The sequence below is a fragment of the Pogona vitticeps genome, chromosome 1, assembly GCF_051106095.1.
Source record: "Pogona vitticeps strain Pit_001003342236 chromosome 1, PviZW2.1, whole genome shotgun sequence".
Classification (NCBI taxonomy): Eukaryota; Metazoa; Chordata; class Lepidosauria; order Squamata; family Agamidae; genus Pogona; species Pogona vitticeps.
In genome coordinates, this window is record NC_135783.1 from 133,191,995 (window position 1) to 133,214,609 (window position 22,615).

The 22,615-nt window shown below is 43.7% G+C and overlaps 1 protein-coding gene and 1 non-coding gene across 5 annotated transcripts; both read left to right on the forward strand.

The window, feature by feature from the left end:
• The first annotated feature begins 448 nt into the window (after nt 1-448).
• Nucleotides 449-17,486, forward strand: RSAD2 (radical S-adenosyl methionine domain containing 2). Of its 4 annotated transcripts, none has more exons than XR_013543017.1 (6): nt 449-1,226; nt 6,003-6,164; nt 7,924-8,153; nt 11,296-12,292; nt 13,777-13,809; nt 16,089-16,184. XR_013543017.1 is itself a non-coding variant. In XM_078389225.1 (6 exons), exons 1-6 carry the CDS (start codon nt 833-835, stop codon nt 16,251-16,253), a joined length of 1,134 nt encoding a protein of 377 aa, XP_078245351.1. In that variant the 5' UTR covers nt 452-832; the 3' UTR covers nt 16,254-17,486. The 4 variants fall into 4 exon arrangements, 3 of the variants coding, with proteins under 3 accessions (XP_078245351.1, XP_078245356.1, XP_072857340.2); XM_078389225.1 differs by having other exon boundaries at nt 452-1,226; nt 11,296-11,445; nt 16,089-17,486; XM_078389230.1 differs by having other exon boundaries at nt 452-1,211; nt 11,296-11,445; nt 16,089-17,486.
• On the forward strand, nt 15,212-15,379 carry LOC144586208 (U1 spliceosomal RNA). The gene has a single exon (XR_013540943.1). It is a non-coding gene; the product is annotated as a U1 spliceosomal RNA (small nuclear RNA).
• Nucleotides 17,487-22,615: the final 5,129 nt, after the last annotated feature.

The window sequence follows — 22,615 nt, forward strand, 5'->3', positions numbered from 1 at the left end:
AACAAATGGACCTCCACCATCCTCCCACGACCATCCTAAGACATTTTGGGGCCTGAGGCAGAGGAAAAATAAGACACACACACAGCACACCTTCCAGGAGGAAGCTACCCAAACACAGCCACATTATTTTAGTACTGGAGGTAAAAAAATATATATGGGCACCATTCTCCCTTTCTGGCAATAAAATTAGAATAAAAACAATTGAATAATGATCCTCAGCCTTCTCAGGACACCCAAAACTTGATGGCCGCCTCACTCTGCCTAATCACGGAGGGGCCGGTCCTGTCGCGCTGGCGGGAAAACGCTGCTCTCCCACTGGGGTTGGCAGGGCAGAAGCACGACACGGGTGGCAAAGGGGGGGGGAAGAATTCTGTCTGTCGGAGGGGCACACGGGCAAGCGAGTACAGCATTCACACAGTCCCGAGTCTGAGGCCAGGCCAGGGACTCATTTGCCCTCACAAAGACCAGCTGGGATGCGCCGGAGGACTGGCTGAGGAAAACCGCGCGCCCCCCTTAGGCTGCCGCCCTGGCTCGGCTCCCAGCCCCTCCGGCGTCGGGGAGGAAGGGGCGCGCGACCCCTTTGTCCGCGCCCCCACCATCGCCGTCGTTTCTGCGGACTTGTCTCGTTTCCCCGACATTTCCTTGCGTTCCAAGCAGAGAGTCTGGCCCTTGGCGAGGCGGGGGCATCGGGTGCCTTTGGACCGGTTTCTGCGTAACGGAAACCGAAACCTTCCCCGCTCGGTCACAGGCGTCCCCGTTATCGGAGCGCTCAAAAGCCCGCCGCTCCGAGCCAGGGCGCGCAACCCACAGCGCCGCCGCCGCCGCCGCCCCGATGCTCTCGCCGCCGGGCCGTCTGCTCCGCCTGCTGCTGGCCGCCCTGGCCGCCCTCTGGAGCCGCCTGGCGCCCTCCGGCCTCTGGCTCTGCCAGGCGCGCCGCCCCGGCCTGGCCCGCGGGAGAGCCCCCCGGGCAGACGGGAACGGGGCCGCCCGCCGGCGCCGCGGGCCGGTCCCGCTGAGCGTCAACTACCACTTCACCCGGCGGTGCAACTACACGTGCGGCTTCTGCTTCCACACGGCCAGGACCTCCTTCGTGTTGCCCCTCGAGGAAGCCGAGCGCGGGCTCCGCCTGCTCAAGGAGGCCGGTGAGCGAGCGAGCGAGCGCCCGAGCCGCCCCGGGGGCGGAGGAGCCGCAGCGCTCGCCCTTCTGGCAGGTGGCGGTTCAACAGGTGTAGCTCCGGGAGGGAGGCCCCCTGGCGTGCTTGTCTGCGGGAGGGAAGAAGTGGGGGGAGAGGAGGAAAAGACAGGCAGAAGCCGCCCGGTTCTTCACATTTAAAACATGGAGCGGAGCAGGGCAGCCTCCTGTTTTGGGTGCCCGGAAAGGGCATCGAGTGCTTAGCTTGCTCGTTTGGCCGGAACTCCGGTGGAAACGGAGGGAGGAAAGCGCTCGATCGCTTGGTGGTTGTTTTCGGAGTCAGTTGCCCCACAACCTGCTGAATACTAGGCTGCGCCCCTTGACTCGGCCTGGGCGGGGTGGCCTTGGGGACCCGCTCGGAGGGCGGCAGGATGTCTTCTGTGGGCCCCTTTTCGGGCACCTTCCTTCCCCCTTTCCTTCTGCCTGCTTGCTTACTTGCTTCTTTCCTTTCTTCCTTGCTTTTTGAAAAGGGATCTTGTTCTGTCCTTCATCAGCCTATCTCTGGTGAATGGACATGCAAACAGTAAAACACTCAATACTGAGCATATTCCAGCAATCATAGGGAAAAGATCAAAAGCAAGATGTCACACCGCTTCTTTCTGATATTGATGTATACCTTTGCCTTGCCACTTTAATATTTAGGTAACAGTCTCTTTAAATCACTGCAGGAATAAATGTCCTTTTTTTTTTCTTTAATAATCCTCACTTATTTTCCTCTTTCTTGCTTGCTACATCTGTGTAAATATTTACCTTTCACTCAGACCCTGATAATGCCCTCCACATAGCTAGCCCTCAGGTACTGAAATCAGCATCAATGGAACAAATAAAGTTTCCCTAAAATAACAGTATTAAAAGAATGCTTCACATCCTTAGGCTTTTAAATTCATTCAGCAAAATCCTTCACTCTGTTACCTCCCCCCCATTCCCATCTCTCCCCCCCAGCCCAATCTCTCTTTCAGACTCCAAAACCACCCTCACCCTTGATTTCTGCCCCCACCAGGCTGCTTTCTGTACAGTGGTGCCTCGCAAGACGATTGCCTCACGAAATGATGAATTCGCTAGACAGTGACTTTTCTGAGCAATGTTGTCTGAGCAATGTTGTGCTTCCCAAAATGATTATTCCTACAGGCAATTACAATTTCCCTGTTTGGCAAGACAGTTCCCCCCCCCCCTTGGAACACATTCATTACATAAGACCTACTTTTCTTAAATGAAAAAAGTATATGCTGCTGGGACAAAAGTGTGTGTTGCTGGCTTTTCAGGGTCTGCCTCCTAGAAAAAGACCAGCATACACTTTCTCCCCTACTCTTTTGGGATAAAAAAGTAGATATTATGCAATTAATGTGCTCCAGTGGGGGGAAAGCATCTTGCAAAGCATTGCCAATGGGGCTACCATTGCAAACTTAAATGAAAGAGTGATGAAAATAGTCAAAAACCAAAGAAACTGTAAAAAGAAAATAATAAATGTAATCTCCTTATTAACACAAATGATGCAGCTGAGTTCCCCACATTTAGGAAAATCACAAGAAACAGCAGCACACCCAAAGTAAAAGAACCTCACTTTGGAAAACCACTTTTATGACATGGTATTTCCTCCTGCCAAGTATGAATTGGAATGGCCCTTGCACCTCATACCCCCGTCTGTCCCCTGACCCTCCAAGTCATGGTGCACCTCCCACTCAGTACAGGGCTGCACATCCCCAGTCCTGCCAGAGGCCAAGAGAGCTCCTCAGTGTTTTGGGGTGCCCTGCAGGACCCCCTTCAGGGGCTAAGTGTTCCTAGCATTAGCTAGGTGTTCCTCCCACAATCCTCTAGTGCATATGTATTAGCATATGCTAATACCCTATGCTAACACCTGTGCACTAGAGGATTGTGGGAGGAACACCTAGCCCCTGATGGGGGTCCTGCAGGGCACCCCAAAACACTGAGGAGCACTCTTGGCCTCTGGCAGGACTGGGGCTGTGCAGCCCTGTACTGAGTGGAGGTGCAGTCAGGGGGTCACCATGACTTGGGGTTTCAGGGGACAGAAGGGGGTTTGACTCCTTTTACTTTTTTTTTCTTTTCAGTAACAAAGAAACTGTTGCTGGAGAGAGAAAGAGGGAGAAGGCTATCTGAGACCCATTGAATTTCCAAAGGCAGTGCACATGAGGGGATTGCTTTTCCCCAAGATGGTATGGGGAACTGTGTTTTGCAAGATGATGTCTTCTATGGATAATTTTTGCAAGACAGTGATTTTTTTCCCATTTAGAACAAATTAAATAGATTTCAATGCATTCCAATGGGGAACTGGGTTTCACAAGATGATCACCCTTTGCTCACACTCTATAATCTATCACCATGAGACAGAGTCTGCCCTTCCTGATCCAGTTTCTCTCCCAGCCAATAAGAAGCATTCTTTCCCACACCCCATGCTCCTCACTCAACCTCATCATATACTTGACAATCTGTATACTGTACACAGTCCATTTAAATATGACTGGGCACCACACAAGCATCTTAGAACAATGAGGCTGAAAAACTCAGCAGCGTGTCAAAGACCCCAGTTCCCTATCCCCTCTGGAAACACACATGCACACACCCCTCAAGACTGGCTTGATAGTACTGTAGGATGTGGGTATGAGGACATTTGTAGTGGCCCAATAGAAAGGCTGAAAAGACATCCATATCTGGATCTAGTAAGGCTGGTGTAGGATGGAATTGGCATGACACCTTCCGAATGTCATGGAATTTTTCACTTAATCTTCTAGACAGGGTCCAGTTCTGCTGCCTCTTACTGCCTTTTTTGTGCCCCAACGTTTCCTTTGCCCTTAAAGTGAAGGTTTTAGTGGTGTCCCCCATTCACAAAAAGATCCAAACAGGAGGATACAAGTGGAAAAGGATTCACTTATGTTCCAGTCTTCTCTAGTGCTAAGCCCTCCTTTTCTTGAAGGCATGCAGGCAGGATAATGGTGTAATGTTAAATAAATAAATAAATAAATAAATAAATAAATAAACAAATAAATGCACACACCACACATACAAAATGTGTAAGGTTTAAGCAACAGAGAGAAGGAGGCTTTTTGTTGAACTCCAGTAATGCTCATTGCTGTGCTGTGTTTGGTTCTCTATAGGTCTCGGCTGCCTTTAGAAGAAAAACCTAAATAAATGTTTTTAAAAATCCATCTCTGACCACTGCAGCTACTCCTCCAAAGCTTGTGTGTGCAAATGGAAAGCTTCTAACCAGAAACTGAGACTGTGGAAATAATTTCCGTGGAAAAATATTATAGTGTTAAACTCTGCCCATGCAACAGATCACAACAAAACTAAACTAGCTTTTAAGGAGGGGAAAAAACACCAGAAAGTTTTGAATTTTGTGCCTGGTTGTGCCTGGTTATATTGACTCAAGCCTTACATTGCCTGGATAGCAAGGAAAATACAGATAACATGAGCAGTGAAACAGGTGCATTCCTAATCTGCAAGACCTCTAAATTAATGGTTGTTGTGGGTTTTTCGGGCTCTTTGGCTGTGTTCTGAAGGTTGTTCTTCCTAACGTTTTGCCAGTCTCTGTCGCTGGCATCTTCAGAGGACAGCACTCTGAGCACAGAGCACAGACTTTCTGTCCTCTGAAGATGCCGGCCACAGAGACTGGCGAAACGTTAGGAAGAATAACCTTCAGAATATGGCCAAAGAGCCCGAAAAACCCACAACAACCATTAGATCCCGGCTGTGAAAGCCTTTGCGAACCTCTAAATTACTTTACCTGGGCTTTGGCTGGAATGGCTGAGTTTTAAAAAAGTTACCTTCTGGACTTCAACTCCCAGAATTCCACGGACAACATGGCTCTATGTGTGTTAACTGGGGAATTCTAGAAGTTATAGTGTCAGGGAAGGCTGGCGCCAGTTCACTGGCTGGGGAATCACAAAACAACACAAAGTGAATCTTATTAATAAAAAAAATTATTTCAAAAGCAGGGGAGACATTGAAACACTGTATATGAGTAAAGAGTTTCTCACTGGAAATGAAGCAGTGGTTCTTTTAATACTTCTAAATGAAGTTACTCAGAGTAAAAGCTGTATATCCACAGGATTGTATAATATATAAACAACAGAAATTACAAAGACAATTCCTCTGTTCAGGAAATATCTTTATCTATCATGGTGCCTCTGTTGACCTGATTCATCAAACACAACTTTCCTGATCTGCTCAGTGCCCTTATAGGGATACTTCCAAGTTCAGTTTATTTCTTTCCCCCATCGTAAGTCCATAAAACTAAAATTACTCCCATTGGGATTCAGTGGAGCTTATACTAGATTGCAGTGTAAAACTATCCTTGTTTGTGCTTAGTATATTCGACTCTTTTGAATCAAAATGACAAGTGCTCTCTGTTTAAGCTCCAGACCCTTTGTACAGATGGGACAACTTACTTGGAAAGGGGAGTAACACCCAGAGTTCCCCAGATAATAGTGGCCATGATGTCTGGATCATTGTTAGAGTAGAACCCTAAAGTAACTTTGTCCACATCTGGATCAATGATTTACAAGGTAGGTTTGAGAAATACCTCCATCTGAAACCCTAAATAACTGTTGCAAGTTATTGTTGCCAATTACAAGTTCTATGGGCCAAGTGGCTTTATGTAAGATGGTTTCCTATATCTGTGCATGATATAGGAGTATAGGTATACACACACTTAGAAGAGTAGCATGGATGCACATAAACATATTTTATTATATTGTATAATTTTTACAGGAATCATGTTAATATGGTGGAACAAATGGATGTGATTAGTTGAAAGTACTTGTTCAACCTGTTTTATCTCTCTGGCACATTCTAGGCATGGAGAAAATCAATTTCTCAGGAGGGGAGCCATTTCTGCACCAAAGAGGTGAATTTGTTGGGAAACTGGTCCAGTTTTGCAAACAGGAGCTTAAGCTGCCAAATGTCAGCATCGTGAGCAACGGCAGTATGATCAAAGAAAGATGGTTCAAACATTATGGTAAGAGGAACGACAGTCAGATGTCACTTGCTCTTTGTATGTTGCACTTACTAAGTGCTGTGGGGAAGGGAAACAGAAAACTGGACGCCATGGGCAAGTAGTAAAACAGAACAAGATGGAACATAAATCAAAGCCTGAAGCGCAGTGAGCTAGACATAACAACAATCTGGAACACAATGAGCAACTAAGTACTTATGCATAATGAGCATGGAACGTTGCTTGGCTATTATATCCTGAAGATTAGGACATGACTGGATGGAACCCTAAACTGGGTTTATATAAAGATAGTCTGTGGAACTCTTTGCCCCAAGATGTGGTGAATGCATCTGGCCTAGATGCCTTTAAAGCCCCGACAAACACACCCAGTACCGCTTTCGGAGGCTTCCCCGGGCTTTCCCAGCACGGAAAAAGGCAGGGGAAAAGCACCATTTTTTAATTTCCTGCTTTTTCCCCTGCCTTTTTCCATGCTAGGCAAGCCTTGGGAAGCCTCTGAGACCCAGCGCCGATAAGCTGAGAGGTGGGGAGGGGGGGCAGGAACAGAGACAACCACAAAATGGCTGCCGCTTCCCTGCTGGTTGCCGGCTCTCAGCTGTTTGACGCTCTGTCCAGCTGTTCCCCAGCTACCAAGGCACCATGAGGAGCGGGGCTTGGTCTACTGTACCTGGTAAGTGACTTTTTTCTGACTTTTTCCCCCATAGGAACACATTAATTAAATTTCAATGCATTCCAACGCTTCACAAGATGAAATTTTTGCTAGACGGCATTAACCGCGGAACGGATTAATTTCATTTTGCGAGGATACAATACACACTGGACTATCCCCACCCATGCCAACTTCACCATTAGGACTAGGTGACCAGAAGTATCCATTTATATCCCTTTTTACCCCATACCACCTTAAAAATACTTTGATTCTTTTGCTGGCATATAGCCTTTCCTCTTCAAAAAAAATGTTCCCAATATAAATTCCATACACCTTTAAAATCATTAGATTTTACAATTCCTCTTCCTATTTTCATTTCACGTGTTAATTTATTGTTAATTGCTAAGCTCCACATTTCTTTATACCAGTCTTCCAGATTAATTTGTTATGTTCTTATGTACTTGCTTCCCATGGTGTACTTTATTAGCCAGTAGAAATCACACATTGGCCAGAATCCTATTGGTCTTTGTGTCTAAGGGATGGGCTGCAGGGCCATGTCTCACTCGACCTGCCTCATTACACGCTCCACGGTGCAACCAAGATGCACCCAAACACCTTCTCAGTGTGCCACAATTAAATGTGGCAAGTTATAGAAATTTTGTACAAATACCTGTAGGATTTTAGCCATTTTGGCTGTTTTTTAGTTTGAATTTTAATTTTATTGAGACATAATTTATTTCAGGTTGTATCTTTTTTTCTTTCTTTTTTTACGGCTTCTAGGTTTATTTGTATTGGAATTCTGATAAACTTCACATGATCTTTGTATAGCAATACCTGGCACAAGTGATTTGTTATATGTTAGATTTGCTGTTCGTACTAGTAGCTAAGGAAGAAGAGTTTTATTTGGTCTGATAGTTTTTCTTTGAGCTTAATGATCCATAAACACACAGTTAATAAAAATGAGTAAGGCAATAAAATACTTGCTTTTGTTAGCCTTCTTTGTCTGACCAATATTACAATGAATGATCTATAAATTCAAGCTTGTGGTCAGGAATGGATAAATCTTAGTGCCTGCCTGCCAATGATGTTGAACGTTGGTGTGTTTTGTCATTTTAGGCAAGTACCTAGACATTCTCGCAGTGTCTTGTGACAGCTTCTGTGAAGAAGTCAATGTTCTGATTGGCCGTGGGCAAGGGAAAAGAAACCACGTGGAAAATCTCCAAAAACTGAAGAAATGGTGCCAAAACTATGGTGTGGCTTTCAAAATAAATTCTGTGATTAACAGATTTAATGTGGAAGAAGATATGAATGAACAGATTACAGCTCTAAATCCTGTCCGTTGGAAGGTAAGAGCCTTCTCCTCTCTGCAAAATAATGACATGTTTAGCATAGATATGTTGCCGCCGTATGATGCTCTAAATTAAATGTGCAAGCCAATGATTCTCCTATGGATACGTGTAGAACAATTGTGCAAATGTGTGGACTGGCTGAGACTGGAATCCATGTGATTATCTTCACTCAGTCATACAGCGAAGTAAGTGTGGTTCACCTCTTCCTAATGTGAAGCCAAATGACAGACTCAAATAACTGCATTGGAACATTGCTGATTCAATCCCTTTACGATAGCTTACGGAAAGCATGGAACCATAGTGGTGTCCAGATGTCTCACTCCGTCTTCTTCTTGCTTTGTAAATGTAGGGATAGATGTTAAAGGAGACAAGAAGCTCCTGATCCCTCTTCTCCCCCCCCCTTTCTTACAACATGTGGTAATGTGCCACACTCCTTGGGGAGATGTCTCTTTCTCCAAATTTTCACACAAGTTACACACTCGCCAGATAATCGCATTTCCTCTAAACCCAGCTTCCATTTCTTACTACCATCATGTTAGGCATTAGCCCCTCCCAAATGGATCCAAAGTGTTGCATCTTTTGCTGTACCCCTCAGCCAGTGCCTTCTTGCCTTAGCTGATATTTGGTTGTTAAGTGAAAAGGTTATTTTGATTTAAGCTGTTTCTCCTCCTCCTCCAGTTTTGAGGAGGCTGAGTTATACCGAGTGTGTTATACTCTTTGGTTTTCTGACTGCAAAGTATTCTTAAAGTTATACTTTAAAATAAATGATGAGGAACTGTTTTATGTGTGTAATATATACTTAGATAAAGAAATGTATATATTTAACTTTCTAGTATTCTTCCACATGCACCACTCTCTTACCTTCAAACTTGCAGATTGTTTCTACAGACTCCACAGAACACACTCTCTTTAACCCCTTTCTTCTTCTAACTCAAGACATACACGCTCCCCAACTCACTTTCTCTCAAAAACCAACTTCCCCCAAACAGACTGAACTCTCTCCAAACTGCCTAATTGCCACCTCATGTCACATTCTAAATGCATCAGCCAATCAGCATTCAGAAGTGCTATCCTCTTTCTATCACCTGGGTCTCAAGGTTGGGAAGCACTGCCTTAAAGCCTGATCTACCTTTTATAGCCTGTAAAGTCCTCAGCTTTCAGTAGGTGGCAGCAAGGCAGTAGAGATGCTGCTTGACTTTGGAAAACTGTTCTGGTTCCAGGGCTAGGTTTGTACACCGAGGTGAATGCAATATATTTCCTCCTAAATATATAGATGTAATTTTTTAAAAAAATGATCTTAATGAAAAATATGGCATTCTCACATTTTAAGTTTAGTCGCTGCACTAAAGTTCTGAATTGCTAAACCGGCATGAGATTACTCAAATTGGCTCTCAGAGGGTCCAAAATAATCAGTGGAATAGTATTGATTTGATTAATCAGTCAGATGAATCAGTTCTAAAATTTCTGATGAGCCTGGTTATTCAAGCACATTTCTTGTTGAGGATAATTTATGTTTTCCAGAAGCAGGTAGATATATATATATGCCATGAGGCAGAGGGAGGGAGCTGCATCAGACAGGAGTATATGCTTGTGGTGCAGAGTGGCAGTGGTTTCAGAGGACATAATGTGGCCTGCTTTGGGGTGAACAAGCTGCCCTCAGGCATGATGGGAAATGCTGTCAGCAGTACTGGAGTAAGATTAAAATCTCAGTCTCTTGTAGAATGAGAGCCATCTTGGCTAAACCAAAATGTCTTGAGCCAGCTCTGACACCAAGTGCTGTCAGAATCCTATTGATGTTTGTATAAAGTCAGCATAACTTGCTGCAGCAAATTGTAGATAATTGATGAGGTGCCAGGTCATGTCACTGTTGTGCGATCAGACACATGGCCAAGCATACAACCAAGCCATGCCTTGGCACCTCGTCAGTTAGCCAGAATTAGCTGCAACAAGTTAAACAAACCTTCCTCAAGCACTAGAAGGCTTCTGGCAGCTGTGTGAGAAGGCCTCATGCAAATATCTGCTGCGTCTGTGTTGAGATGCAGATTTAATTGAATAAGCGGTTTATTACTCAAATAAAGATGTCTTTAGATCAGATGACTGCCTTAGAAAGACCTGCAGAAAAAGGGAGCGGGGTGAGATTACATGGATCTCAAAAAGAGCAGGCAGCCCATGGGCCTGTTGGCCTGCCAGCTCATGATTTAACAAGCCAAACAGAATTCCACAACTCCACGGAAACAAAAGCCTTGACACACCTGATTTTGTTTCCTGTCCAAGGGCTGTAAAGGGCCAAGCCTCACATTCAGAGTAACACAGTGCCATATGTGTATTTAAACATGCAAAGAAAGCTTTTTATTTACATTTCAAAGATAATGCTCAAGACATCGATACTTCTCCCTTTAATGTGTTTTCACTGTTTCACCTTTTTTGCACCTTGGATTAGTTGAGGCTCACTGACTTTGACACAAATAGAAAAGGAACAGTACATGGATGATCAGTTGCTAGGAGGGCTACACTGAGAAACAAACAAGGGTACCGGGAAACTTCCAAGCCTCAACGCATTAATGATATCATTTTCAATGTGTTAGTCTTTAAAGTGGTGCAAGATTCTCAGCTGATTTTGCTGCGACTTAAAACGTGGCTAGCCTTTTGAGAATTTTGACTCATAGCTTGTTTTGGTGTGTCACAGCAGAAACAAGAAAAGAACACTTTGGTACCTGGAAGAAGAAGAAAGCAACATAATCTACATGAAACATTTAATACAGAATGAGTCATCTGTTAAAATAAAGCTGTTAGATTCTAAACTACTCTGCAGGACATGGAAACATTTGCACTGAAATAGCTCATCAAGCGTGACTCCCCCGGACAAGCCAGTGATTCTGCTGTGGCTGCTGCCGTAGTAGAATAATGAATCTCTGACTGCTTTGGAAACAGCAACAAAACAAACCCTTATGGGTTCTTAATTTTCCCCCCCGTAGCTGACAGCTTTACGTTAGTAAGCATCTAGTAACTAGCATTTGGTTACTTCTGACTCTGTGTTTCTACACAAAAAAGACAGTCTGAATCTCTCCATCACATTGTCTATCACAGTAATTGTGACCAGAAAGCACCTCTCTTTATCATACTGCTTTGTGTCCCCTAGGTATTTCAGTGCCTGCTCATTGAAGGAGAAAACACAGGGGAAGATGCTTTGAGAGAAGCAGAAAGATTTGTCATCAGTGATGAAGAGTTTGAGCGATTCCTACAGCGTCATAAAGATGTCTCTTGCTTAGTGCCTGAATGCAATAAAAAAGTAAAGTTATATTGGCCATTTGTACTTTTTGGAAGAAAAACACTGGGGAAGGAGATGTCCAAATGCTGACTGATCTGTTACATATTCTGAAATATGCTTGTGAAGACCAACCCCCCAAATTTGTAGCCCTTAGTTCTTCGTTTTCTCTGGTTGTTGGAAATCTTCATAAGGGTGACAACCCATTTGTTAGCTTTTTTGCAAGTTGGTAATACATGCTTATATGACTTGGATATTTTTGATTCAATGAATAAGTCTCATCAATGTGAAATGCAACTCTAGGATACGATTGCAGGGATATTACAGCAGCATTTGTGACTGTCTGCTTTGCCAGAGAGTGGTTTTCTGAGAGTTTACTCATTTAATTTCCCAACCACTGAGTGCTGCTGGAATTAACACTAATAATAGTAATAAGAAATGCAACATTTCAAAACTGTAACTGCTGCAGGTGATTGTGCAGAACAGAGCAGTTTCAAATTATCAGTAGCGTTTTTCAGAAACAGGAACTGAAAGAGAGTGTAGAATTCTGAAATCTGATTATTATTATTATTATTATTATTTGGAAATAATAAATGTCTAGATTTGAAGACCTCTTTACATCTGTTTGCCCCCCCCCGGGTCCTCCGCTGGCAGAGCCATAACTAAGGTTGTGATTAAAAACATAATCAATTAATCATATATTTAAGTAGCAGATATGTTTGATATTGAATACGTTATATTAATCTGCTCAGCTGTAACCCTTAAGCTTGTTAAAATTTGCAAGAGTGTGGTATTTTCAGCAACGCTGGAGTGAGGATGATACGTGACTTTGCTGGGAATAGAAAGAGGAACCTGGAGTAAGGTGCCCGAAGTTAGTGTCGGAGAAAGAAACCACAAGCCATAACCATGTGAGAAGTTCAAAGATGCATTAAGAAGAAGATGGACTATTAAATGTGTCTGAGTTTTGTTTTGTTTTTTTTGCCTTTGGGACTTCCTGAGACCTAAAATGCACTACTGTCGAGATACCATTCCATGATCATTGTCTTTATATAAAGAAACCTGTTGAAGAACAGCTTTGTTGTTGATACTTTCAAATTTTCTAACAGGGTGAGATGACTTAATGCATCTTTGAACTTCTCCTTTTGTGGTTAATCTGTGACTCAAGGTACTGAAATTTAGAGAGTGCAGAAATTTACTGGTTGGAGTGTACAAACCCAACCTTTGGCATTTGCTGGAAGGACATGAACGCACCTGCCCCAAGGACGCATACCAACCCCAGTGGCTTTTCCTTGGGCAGAAGGAAACACAGAATAGGCAGGATCAGCATGGCACCAATGTGGCGGTCATGCACTCAGACCCAGGTTTTCCTTCCTGTCCTCTCCCTGTGTATGTTGGTTTCACATGACCCAAGTTTAGAGACTAGTGCAATGACTCGCAGGGCACCAAAACTGATAGTTACAGCTATGCCCAGAGGCTCCTCCCTCCATGAAACCCAAGTGTGGCTGAAAGCCCCCTTCCAGTGTTGCAAAACCCCTTTGATGGCAAAACAAGGCACACTCTTAAGGAGAACTGTAGTTCCTAGAGACTTTCAGGATCAGCAGGTATTGTTGTTGGTTGATGTTTTGCAGCAAGTCGTGAGGGTCCAAGAGGAGCTCAAGTGGCAGAAGTCAGCAAGGGGAAGAAGCCACATGTGGTCTTTGGACTACATAATTCACTGTATAGACTGCAACCTTCATTGTGTCATAGTGGAAAAGGTGCATAATGTTGCACTATCTCATAATGGGAGAACATAGCCGTAGCATCCCATCCGTTAGCAGAAATTATGCAGAATGAGCAACTACAGGAGACGTTTACCAGGTTGAAGCATTTCAGTTTCTCAAGTGGATGCACCATGCCAGGGCACCATAGATCTATGTCTGGATAGAGAAGCCAGTTGCCTAAATGCAGAACTTGGGGTGGGTGAGGGGAATCAGTGTTTAGAGAACATGCTGGCTAGGGATCTGAGGAACTGTTGCTCAAAAAGTAACTTTTCTCTGCACTTATCTAGAGAAGCACACCTGTGAAGGGTTGGGTCAGGGAAGCACCTTTTAAACTTTCAAAATCAGACCCTTTCCCCACTTCGCCTTCTGTGTGATGGGTGAATTTCCATATTTAAACATCTGTTCTGCCCTAACAAATCTATTTTTTTCTGGAAATTGCATCAATTCAGAGTGAGACTACATGTTCCATGGAATATTAAGGTACATGTACCTGAAATTGCAACACTTTAGAATGTGGGTGGGACACCCCACATGACCAAATAGTCTTGCTGATATTAAATAATGAAATTGTTTATTTCCTTCCTTTTATTGACAGATGAGAGATTCATACTTAATCCTGGATGAATATGTAAGTCTTTTTCTTTTGTTACTTTGTTTACCTCATAGTCAAACTTCAAGAATACTTTCCAGCTAAGAAGCAGGGGGTTATTTTCTCGCTTTGTCTTAGAAAAATAGACAAAAATATCTGCACATGTCTGAAATTGTGACCTACTGGAATAAGTGAACTGATTTCTGAGTCCATATTAAATAATGTTAGTAAGTTTAACAAAACAAAGGCCAAAATAATTTTGTATACCTAATGCAAATAGCATAAATGTTGATAGTTCATTGGTGTAAGTCACAAAGGCAGTGTAGACGTTATTTGTTGTGCACTGAATCGCACAAGTCAATACGCAGCATGTAATGTCTACGTTAGCTTCATAACTTGAGGCAATTTGCCTCCAGAGATTACACTGCTGGCATTATGTCAGCATTAAATGCACAAGAAGATTTTGGCCATTGTGAGGTTCCAGAGGCCAGCCTGCATAAAAGAAACCCTCCCTTCTCATGCAATCCTGTTCATATCTGCTCAGAAGTAAGTCCTACTGGGTTCAATGGAGTTTACTCCCGGGTGACAAACGGCAATCAAAATGTGGCCCACGTCACTACAAGAACAAAAGAGAGAGAGAGAGAGAAGGAATAATACTTTTGGTAACATGACATATCTGTGTTTGATTTTGTGTGTGTATGTGTTTGAAAAAGTTACTTTTGGACTAAGTACAGTGGTGCCTCACAGGACGATTTTAATTCGTTCCATGGAAATCACTGTCTTGTGAAAACATCTTGCAAAACCCTGTTCCCCATTGGAATGCATTGAAATCCATTTAATGCATTACAACTGGGGAAAAAAATAACTGTCTTGCAAAAATTATCCATAGAAAACATCATCTTGCAAAACACAGTTCCCCACCCCATACCATAGAAAAGCAATCCCCTCACCTGCACTGCCTTTGGAAATTCAATAGATCTCAGATAACCTTTCCCCTTCTTCTCTCTCCAGCAACAAAGAGGGTAAAAGGAGTCAAACCTCCTTCTGTCCCCTGACTCCCCAAGGCATGGTGACCCCCTGGCTGCACCTCCCACTCAGTACAGGGCTGCACAGCCCCAGTCCTGCCAGAGGCCGAGAGAGCTCCTCAGTATTTTGGGGCACCCATCAGGGGCTAGGTGTTCCTCCCACAATCCTCTAGTGCATAGGTATTAGCATAAGGTATTAGCATATGTTAATACCTATGCACTAGAGGATTGTGGGAGGAACACTTAGCCCCTGATGGGAGTTCCACAGGGCACCTCAAAACACTGAGGAGCTCTCTTGGCCTCTGGCAGGACTGGGGCTGTGCAGGCCTGTACTGAGTGGGAGGTGCAGCCAGGGGGTCACCATGCCTTGGAGGGTCAGGGGACAGAAGGGGGTAGGAGATGCAAGGGCCGTTCCAACTCATACTTTGTATGGGGAAATACCATGTTGTAAAAGTGGTTTTCCTAGGGGGAAAGGCTCATTCATTCTACTTTGGGTGTGTTGTTGATCCCTGTGATTTCCACAAATGTGGGGAACTCAACTACATAATTTGTGTTAAGGGGGGCATTATGTTTGTGATTTCTGTTTTGTTTTTTACACTCTCTTTACCCGTTGGTTCCTTGCTGCTTTCACCATTCTCCACCATTTAAATTTGCAGCCATAGCCCCATTGGTGATGTATTGCAAGATGGTTCCCCCCCCACTGAAATACATTAATTACATAAAACCTACTTTTTTATCCCAAAAAAGTGGGGGAGAAAGTGTATGTTGCTGGCTTTCCAGGAAAAATAGCAGCATGCACTTTCTCCCCCACTTTTTTGGGATAAAAAAGTAGGTCTTATGTAATTAATGTGTTCCAATTAGGGGGAAAGCCGTCTTGCGAAACAGGGTTTAAAAAACTGTCTTGCGAGGCAAGGACCCAAACATTATCCAGCGAAAATTGCCCATAGGAACAATCGTTTTGTGAAGCACAACATTACTAAAAAAAGTCATCATCTAGCGAATTCCAATTGCCCATAGGAACAATCGTTTTGTGAAGCACAACATTACTAAAAAAAGTCATCGTCTAGCGAATTCCTTGTTTTGCGAGGCAATTGTCTAGTGAGGCACCACTGTAACTTCAGAATTCAAAAAAGTAACCTTTCTAAGCACAGATACACTATCATACATTTTCTGGGGTAAGGTGAAGCACCAAGAAGTCCTATGAGAACCAAGCTTAACTGGGAACTTTTTAACATATCTTGTTTGGAGAACACCAATATAGCTTCTAAATTTTCTTCTCTTTTTCTTTCCCAGATGCGTTTTCTGAACTGTGTAAATGGCCGAAAAGAGCCTTCACGATCTATCTTGGACGTGGGTGTAGAAGATGCTATACAATTCAGCGGATTTGATGAAAAGATGTTTTTCAAGCGAGGTGGAAAATATATTTGGAGCAAAGCAGACATGGCACTGGAATGGTGACCAAATAGGTTTTCTTTTAACTCTTCAGGGAAAGACACTGAAGATTTTTAAAAGAAATGTTTTATGGGCATACAGCATGCACTTACAGTATGTTAGGCAAAACAGTATGCGTATATTTGCTCACAAATACATATTTAAATAAAGGGTTGCACCAGCATTGTTCACAAAGTATGTCAGCTGGCACAAAAGCCCTACCTGGAGGACAGGCAAGAGAAGTCACACAGTCAGTCAGACCATGTTTCAAGGTTGTGGAGATGAACGTTCCATCATAAACCAGGAATGTCTAACCTCCATGAGACTTAATTAGAACACGAAGAGTAAAAGAGTTGGAAGTTCTTGATGAGGATGCAGGTGCTTTGCTATTTCTTTATATCCAAGGTGGCAATCGTCATAAATCCAAGGCTAAGATGGTGGGTTGCTAAGTAGATGTAGACATCATAGAGCTGTATTGGACTGTAAAGAAAGGGGGGGGGGGAAGCCTCTTTGACTAATACTGCGAACAAAATGCATGATTGTAAAAACAAACAAACAGCCCCTCACCTCCCATAGCCAGTGGTCTAGCAATGGCTGTTAAAGCTGTAGAACAACTCCTGATGAGAGACCAGACGGAGCAAAGGCTCGGATTCAAGCTGCTTTTAAAAAAATGACTGTTTATCAAAATTGTTTTTAATTATATTGTTATATTTTGTTGTAAGCCGCCTAGAGTGGTCTTAATTGACTAGATAGGCAGGATATAAAATAAATAAATAAAAAATAAATAAATAAATCATTTATTCCATTTGATAAATCAGCAGCTTGACCTATTAACTAAGGCTGTGCTCAAGTTTCTCTTCAGATTTTAGTTGATTCCTACTTAGCTGATTCATTCAAACATACTTCAAAGACCCCCCTCAAGTTTGTTTACTCAGGATGCTGTTTCTTGGTATTATTAATTTATTTGGTGTGTGGTAAAACAGTGTTTTATTTTCCATTTTGGAGCATACTAAGCAAGAAGCTGTATTTCTGTGTGCCCTTACATAAGGGCATGTCCCATTGCGTTCCCTGGAACATACATATGCATAAACATGCATAGTCAGCAATTTCTGCGTGTGCATCTTTTAAGAAAATACTGGTTTCTCCTTTTTTAACTACTAGACCAGACCATTTTGTACAATGGGAGTTTGTGTATGTTTTCATTTTAAATGCAAATAAATATATTTGATAAGGCTAGAAATAAAAAAAAATAATTTTAAAGGCTGTGAAAAACTCTTTTTTTCTTTTACAAAGTTTTGAAAACAGAAGCCTCGGCTTTCCAACATGGAACGTTTTCCAATGGAAGCCTTGGCTTTCCAACACTGGGCCTTCCTCTGTAGAAGGGGTGGCGACCGTCTGCTCCTCCAACTGCCATCATCTCTCATCCCAGTCTGCGCTTTCAAAAAACAAGGAGAACGGTAGTCCAACGGAGTTCGGAAGGCAACAGGTTTATCCAAAACCTGGGTTCTCCAAAACTCCTTGTGGCTTTGTGGCTAGTGTTGCTGTGTTTGTAGAGAAAGCCACCCTTACTGTACCTGCTTGTGACTTCTTCTATTGATCTTTAGGGCCAAATGTCACTGCATCTTCACAGGTGGACTCTTTCATCCTTCATTTGTCTGCATGAGGCCTAAAGATCAATCCTGCATGAAGAGAAGCAAATCACTTCATGCTGTGTGGAACTAGAGGTTACAAAGGACATTGTGTTTCTTTTATCCTGTTAAAGGGAGGGGTGCATGTTTACAGGAGAGGATCAGTGGGTGGGATGGGGCTGTTAAAGGAGCCTTGTGGCACAGTGGTTCAACTATAGTACTGCAGCTAAGACTCTGCTCATGACGTCTGTTTAATCCTGATGGGCTCAGGTGGCCAGCTGAAGGTTGACTCCATTTTCTATCCTTCCGAGGTCAGTAAATTGAGTACCGAGTTTGCTGGGTGGGGCAAGGCGTTGCCTGTATAATTAAATTGTAAACAGCCCAGGGAGTGCTTTAAGCCCAACAGGGCCATATATAAGCAGCACACTTTTTTTTTTTTTTTGCCTTTGCAAAACCCAGTTCAAATCTCCCCCTGCAAATGTTGTTTACAAAGTCCCCACCCCGCATGCCAGTTGCTGGCACTACTAGCCTCAGAAGTGGATCATTAGGCATAATAGGAGGGTGCTCCTCCTCCCTTTGCTAGTCCACTCTGTATGTGCCCTTTGCCACTGTATTCCTATTCTATTGACAAATGGGTTTAAATATGCACTTGCCAAAACAATACAGATCTAATAATAGCACTATTCATTGTAGCCAGGGAAAGGGGGAAATATTTCAAATGATAAGTAAAACAAACAAGTCCTTTAATTGCAATCCTGTGATTTGACAAGTTGCAGTCAAAAAGGCTGCCAGCTGCCTCCAGTATCTCAAAAAATAGTGAGGGATTACTGTACCCATGTCCTGCTTGTGAGCTTTTTAAAACATCCCTTTTGCTGAAGGAATGCTGGAATAAATTGTCTTTTGGTCTGGTGCAGATGGCCTTGTATGTACTGAAGGCAGCAATTTAATTTTGCCCTCTCAGCAACAACAAATGGTCACATTTGCAAAACGTCTTTGAAGGGAGAGCTATGATGACCATTGCCTTTTAACTTGGCCAGAAATAAATTTAGACCAAAGCCACAGTATCTATGTAAGGATACAATATTGTACACCACTGGTGCACCAAATACAGAAACACGTTCTGAATTGCAGTTCTCTTAATCTCTATTTTTACTGCTATAACCGTAATCATATACAACTCCAGTGGGATCAATTTGTCCAGAATTTTTCCCTCTTGATATGTACTGTATATAGATTTTTTTTTACAGTCATTCACCCATCCCCTGGTCTCTTCAAAGCATTTAAAATTCCACAGAAACAATTAGAAGGCTTGCTTCTATAGTGCCATAATAAAATCTGCCCTGTCTTTACCAATGCCTAAATAAAGTCTTGTCAGCCTAAACCACACATCTTACATTATCTATCCATCGCTTGATGTCTTGGAACCAAGAAGGGACTGAGGCTGTGCCTGGCCCCCAACAGCGGTCATGAAACTTTGGGGACTTTAATATAAGCATATTATTTTGGAATTGTCCAAGCAACCTTGGTGCAGAGCCTGAGGAAGGTGAATTATTAAAAGCTTGCTCGTTTTTTTGTTTTATTTTCTTGATGATCCAGTAAAGGTATCACCTATCCCTACATCTGTATTGAGGACCATATGGCCTTCTCCTGACTTTTTTTGTAGGAAATGTTTCAGTAGGACAACTGATGCTACTCCAGCAGTACAGGCCCTGCTTATGAGTCAACAGGGTGCTTGACTACTGCAGGGCCAGCACAACCTCCCTGGATCCTTGCCCAGCCTGGCTCTTAAAAGCAGCCAGGCCTTTTAACAACAGAGTGGGCTACGGCTAGTATTAATGGGTCTCTCCTTGAAGGCAGGATTCCCCATGCCCTCAAGGAGATGCTCATTAGGCCAATTCATTAAAAAAAACCCAACTTGGTGACGGATGATATTAACAACTATAGACCTGTCACCAATGTCCCATTTCTTAGCAAGCTAGTGGAGAGAGTAGTCTTGTCTCTTGTAAGGCAACAATGTCCATCTGCAGTCTACTCAGTTCCATGTCAATGACAGCTGTCTTGCGCACATCGTCTATTTCTTGCAGGTTGTTAGGAAAGCCGTAGTCAGGAAAGACTCTGGATCTGTCAAAGAAAAAAACTTCTCATTCTTCTGGCAGGGAAAACCATCGAATGAGACCAGGGAATATGGTGTTGGCTTTGCAGTCAAAAATACTCTTCTGAGATGCATTATTCCACCTACTGTGGGGAGTGAAAGAATCCTGTCTCTGCAGCTCCACTCATCAGCAGGACCAGTAACCCTCATTAGCGCATATGCACCAACACTGTCATCCACTCCAGAAGTGAAAGACAAATTCTACGACGATCTGGCAGCTACTATCAAAAAAGTCCCTGAAAGAGAAGCACTGTTCATTCTTGGAGACTTTAACGCTAGAGTTGGTGCTGATCATAATTCTTGGCCCACTTGTCTAGGCCGTTTTGGCATTGGAAAGATGAATGAAAATGGCCAACGCTTGCTGGAGTTTTGCTGCTATTATGGTCTTTGTGTCAGCAACACATTCTTTAACACGAAGCTGCAACACAGAGTTTCCTGGAGGCATCCAAGATCCAAGCATTGGCATCAGCTCGATCTAATCCTCACTAGACGTTCCAGCCTTCCTAGTATTACGATCACACGCAGTTACCAGAGTGCTGATTGTGATACTGATCACTCCCTGGTGTGTAGTAGAGTAAAACTACGAACAAAGAGAGTATATCACACGAAAAAGGAAGGAAGACCACGTATTGACATCAGCAAGACTTGCGATCAAAGAAAAGTGAAGGAATTTGCCCAAGCACTTGAGGAAGCCCTTCCAGGTCCGGCTGATGGAAATGCATCTGAACGATGGGAACACTTCAAGAACACTGTCTATAACACCGCCTTGTCCACCTTTGGCAAGAAGACCAAAAAGATGGCTGACTGGTTCGAAGCCCATTCAGAGGAGTTAATGCCAGCCATCGAGGATAAGAGAAGAGCTCTAGCAGCATACAAAGCCTGTCCTAGCGAGTACAACTTGCAAGCTCTTCGAGCTGCTCGCAGTCAAGTCCAACAGGCTGCCAGGAGATGCTCCAATGATTATTGGCTCCAGCTCTGCTCTCAGATACAGTTAGCAGCGGACACAGGTAACATCAAAGGAATGTATGACGGTATCAAGCAGGCCTTAGGTCCAATACAGAAGAAATCTGCTCCCCTGAAGTCTTCTACAGGTGTGCTCATCCAGGACCGAGCACAGCAGATGGAACGCTGGGTACAGCACTACTCTGAGCTATATTCCAGAGAGAATGTAGTAACCGAAGAAGCATTAAATAACATTGAGTGCCTGCCTGTCTTGGAAGAGCTGGACAACGAACCAACCCTAGCAGAAATAAAATTGGACTCCCTCGCCTCCGGCAAGGCACCTGGAAAGGATAACATCCCTGCTGAAGTGCTGAAATGCGGTAAGGAGATCATCACCACCGAACTGTATGAAGTATCTTGTCTCTGCTGGAGGGAAGGTGGAGTACCACAGGACATGAAGGATGCAAACATCGTCACATTGTACAAGAACAAAGGTGACAGGGGTGACTGCAATAACTACCGTGGCATCTCTCTTCTTAGTGTGGTAGGGAAGCTGCTTGCCCGTGTTGTGCTGAAGAGGCTCCAGGTGCTTGCAGATAGAGTCTATCCAGAATCACAGTGTGGATTTCGAGCTAATAGATCCACCACTGACATGGTATTCTCCCTCCGACAGCTGCAGGAGAAATGTAGGGAACAACAACAGCCACTCTTAGTGGCCTTCATAGACCTTACAAAAGCATTTGATCTGGTTAGCAGGGATGGCCTTTTTAAAATACTTCCCAAGATTGGATGTCCACCTCGTCTCCTTAACATCATCAGATCTTTCCATGAGGGAATGAAAGGCACTGTAGTTTTTGACGGCTCAACATCAGACCCCTTTGACATCCGAAGTGAAGTGAAACAGGGCTGTGTCCTCGCACCAACACTTTTTGGGATCTTTTTTGCTGTCATGCTGAAGCATGCCTTTGGAGCTGCAACCGAGGGCGTCTATCTCCAGACTAGATCAGATGGAAAGCTCTTTAATCTCTCTAGATTGAGAGCGAAGACCAAAGTCCAACTGAAATGCATGCAGGACTTCCTCTTCGCAGATGATGCAGCCATTGTTGCCTACTCTGCTGAAGACCTCCAACAACTCATGAATCATTTCAGCAAGGCCTGCCAAGACTTTGGACTAACAATCAGCCTGAAGAAAACACAAGTCATGGGCCAGGGCATGGACTCACCTCCCTCTATTACCATCTCCGCACAAGAATTGGAGGTTGTTCATAACTTTGTGTACCTCGGCTCAACCATCTCTGACACCCTCTCTCTAGATGTCGAGCTGGATAAACGCATTGGCAAAGCAGCCACCATGTTCTCTAGACTCACAAAGAGAGTATGGCTCAATAAGAAGCTGACGACACATACGAAGATCCAGGTTTATAGAGCCTGTGTTCTAAGCACACTCCTGTACTGCAGTGAGTCCTGGACCCTTTGTGCACGGCAGGAGAGAAAGCTGAACACCTTCCATATGCGTTGCCTCCGACGGATTTTTGGGATCACCTGGCAGGACAAAGTTCCAAACAGAGTAGTCCTAGAACGAGCTGGAATTTTCAGCATGAATACATTACTGAAACAGCGACGTCTACGTTGGCTTGGGCACATCGTGAGAATGGCTGATGGTCGGA

Excerpts from the sequence above, each read along its gene's own strand:
- RSAD2 (XM_078389225.1), top strand. The coding sequence starts at position 833 with ATGCTCTCGCCGCCGGGCCGTCTGCTCCGCCTGCTGCTGGCCGCCCTG. Across the intron at positions 8,154-11,295 it reads TAAATCCTGTCCGTTGGAAG|GTATTTCAGTGCCTGCTCAT; the intron begins GTAAGAGCCTTC and ends TGTGTCCCCTAG. Across the intron at positions 11,446-13,776 it reads TGCCTGAATGCAATAAAAAA|ATGAGAGATTCATACTTAAT; the intron begins GTAAAGTTATAT and ends TTTTATTGACAG.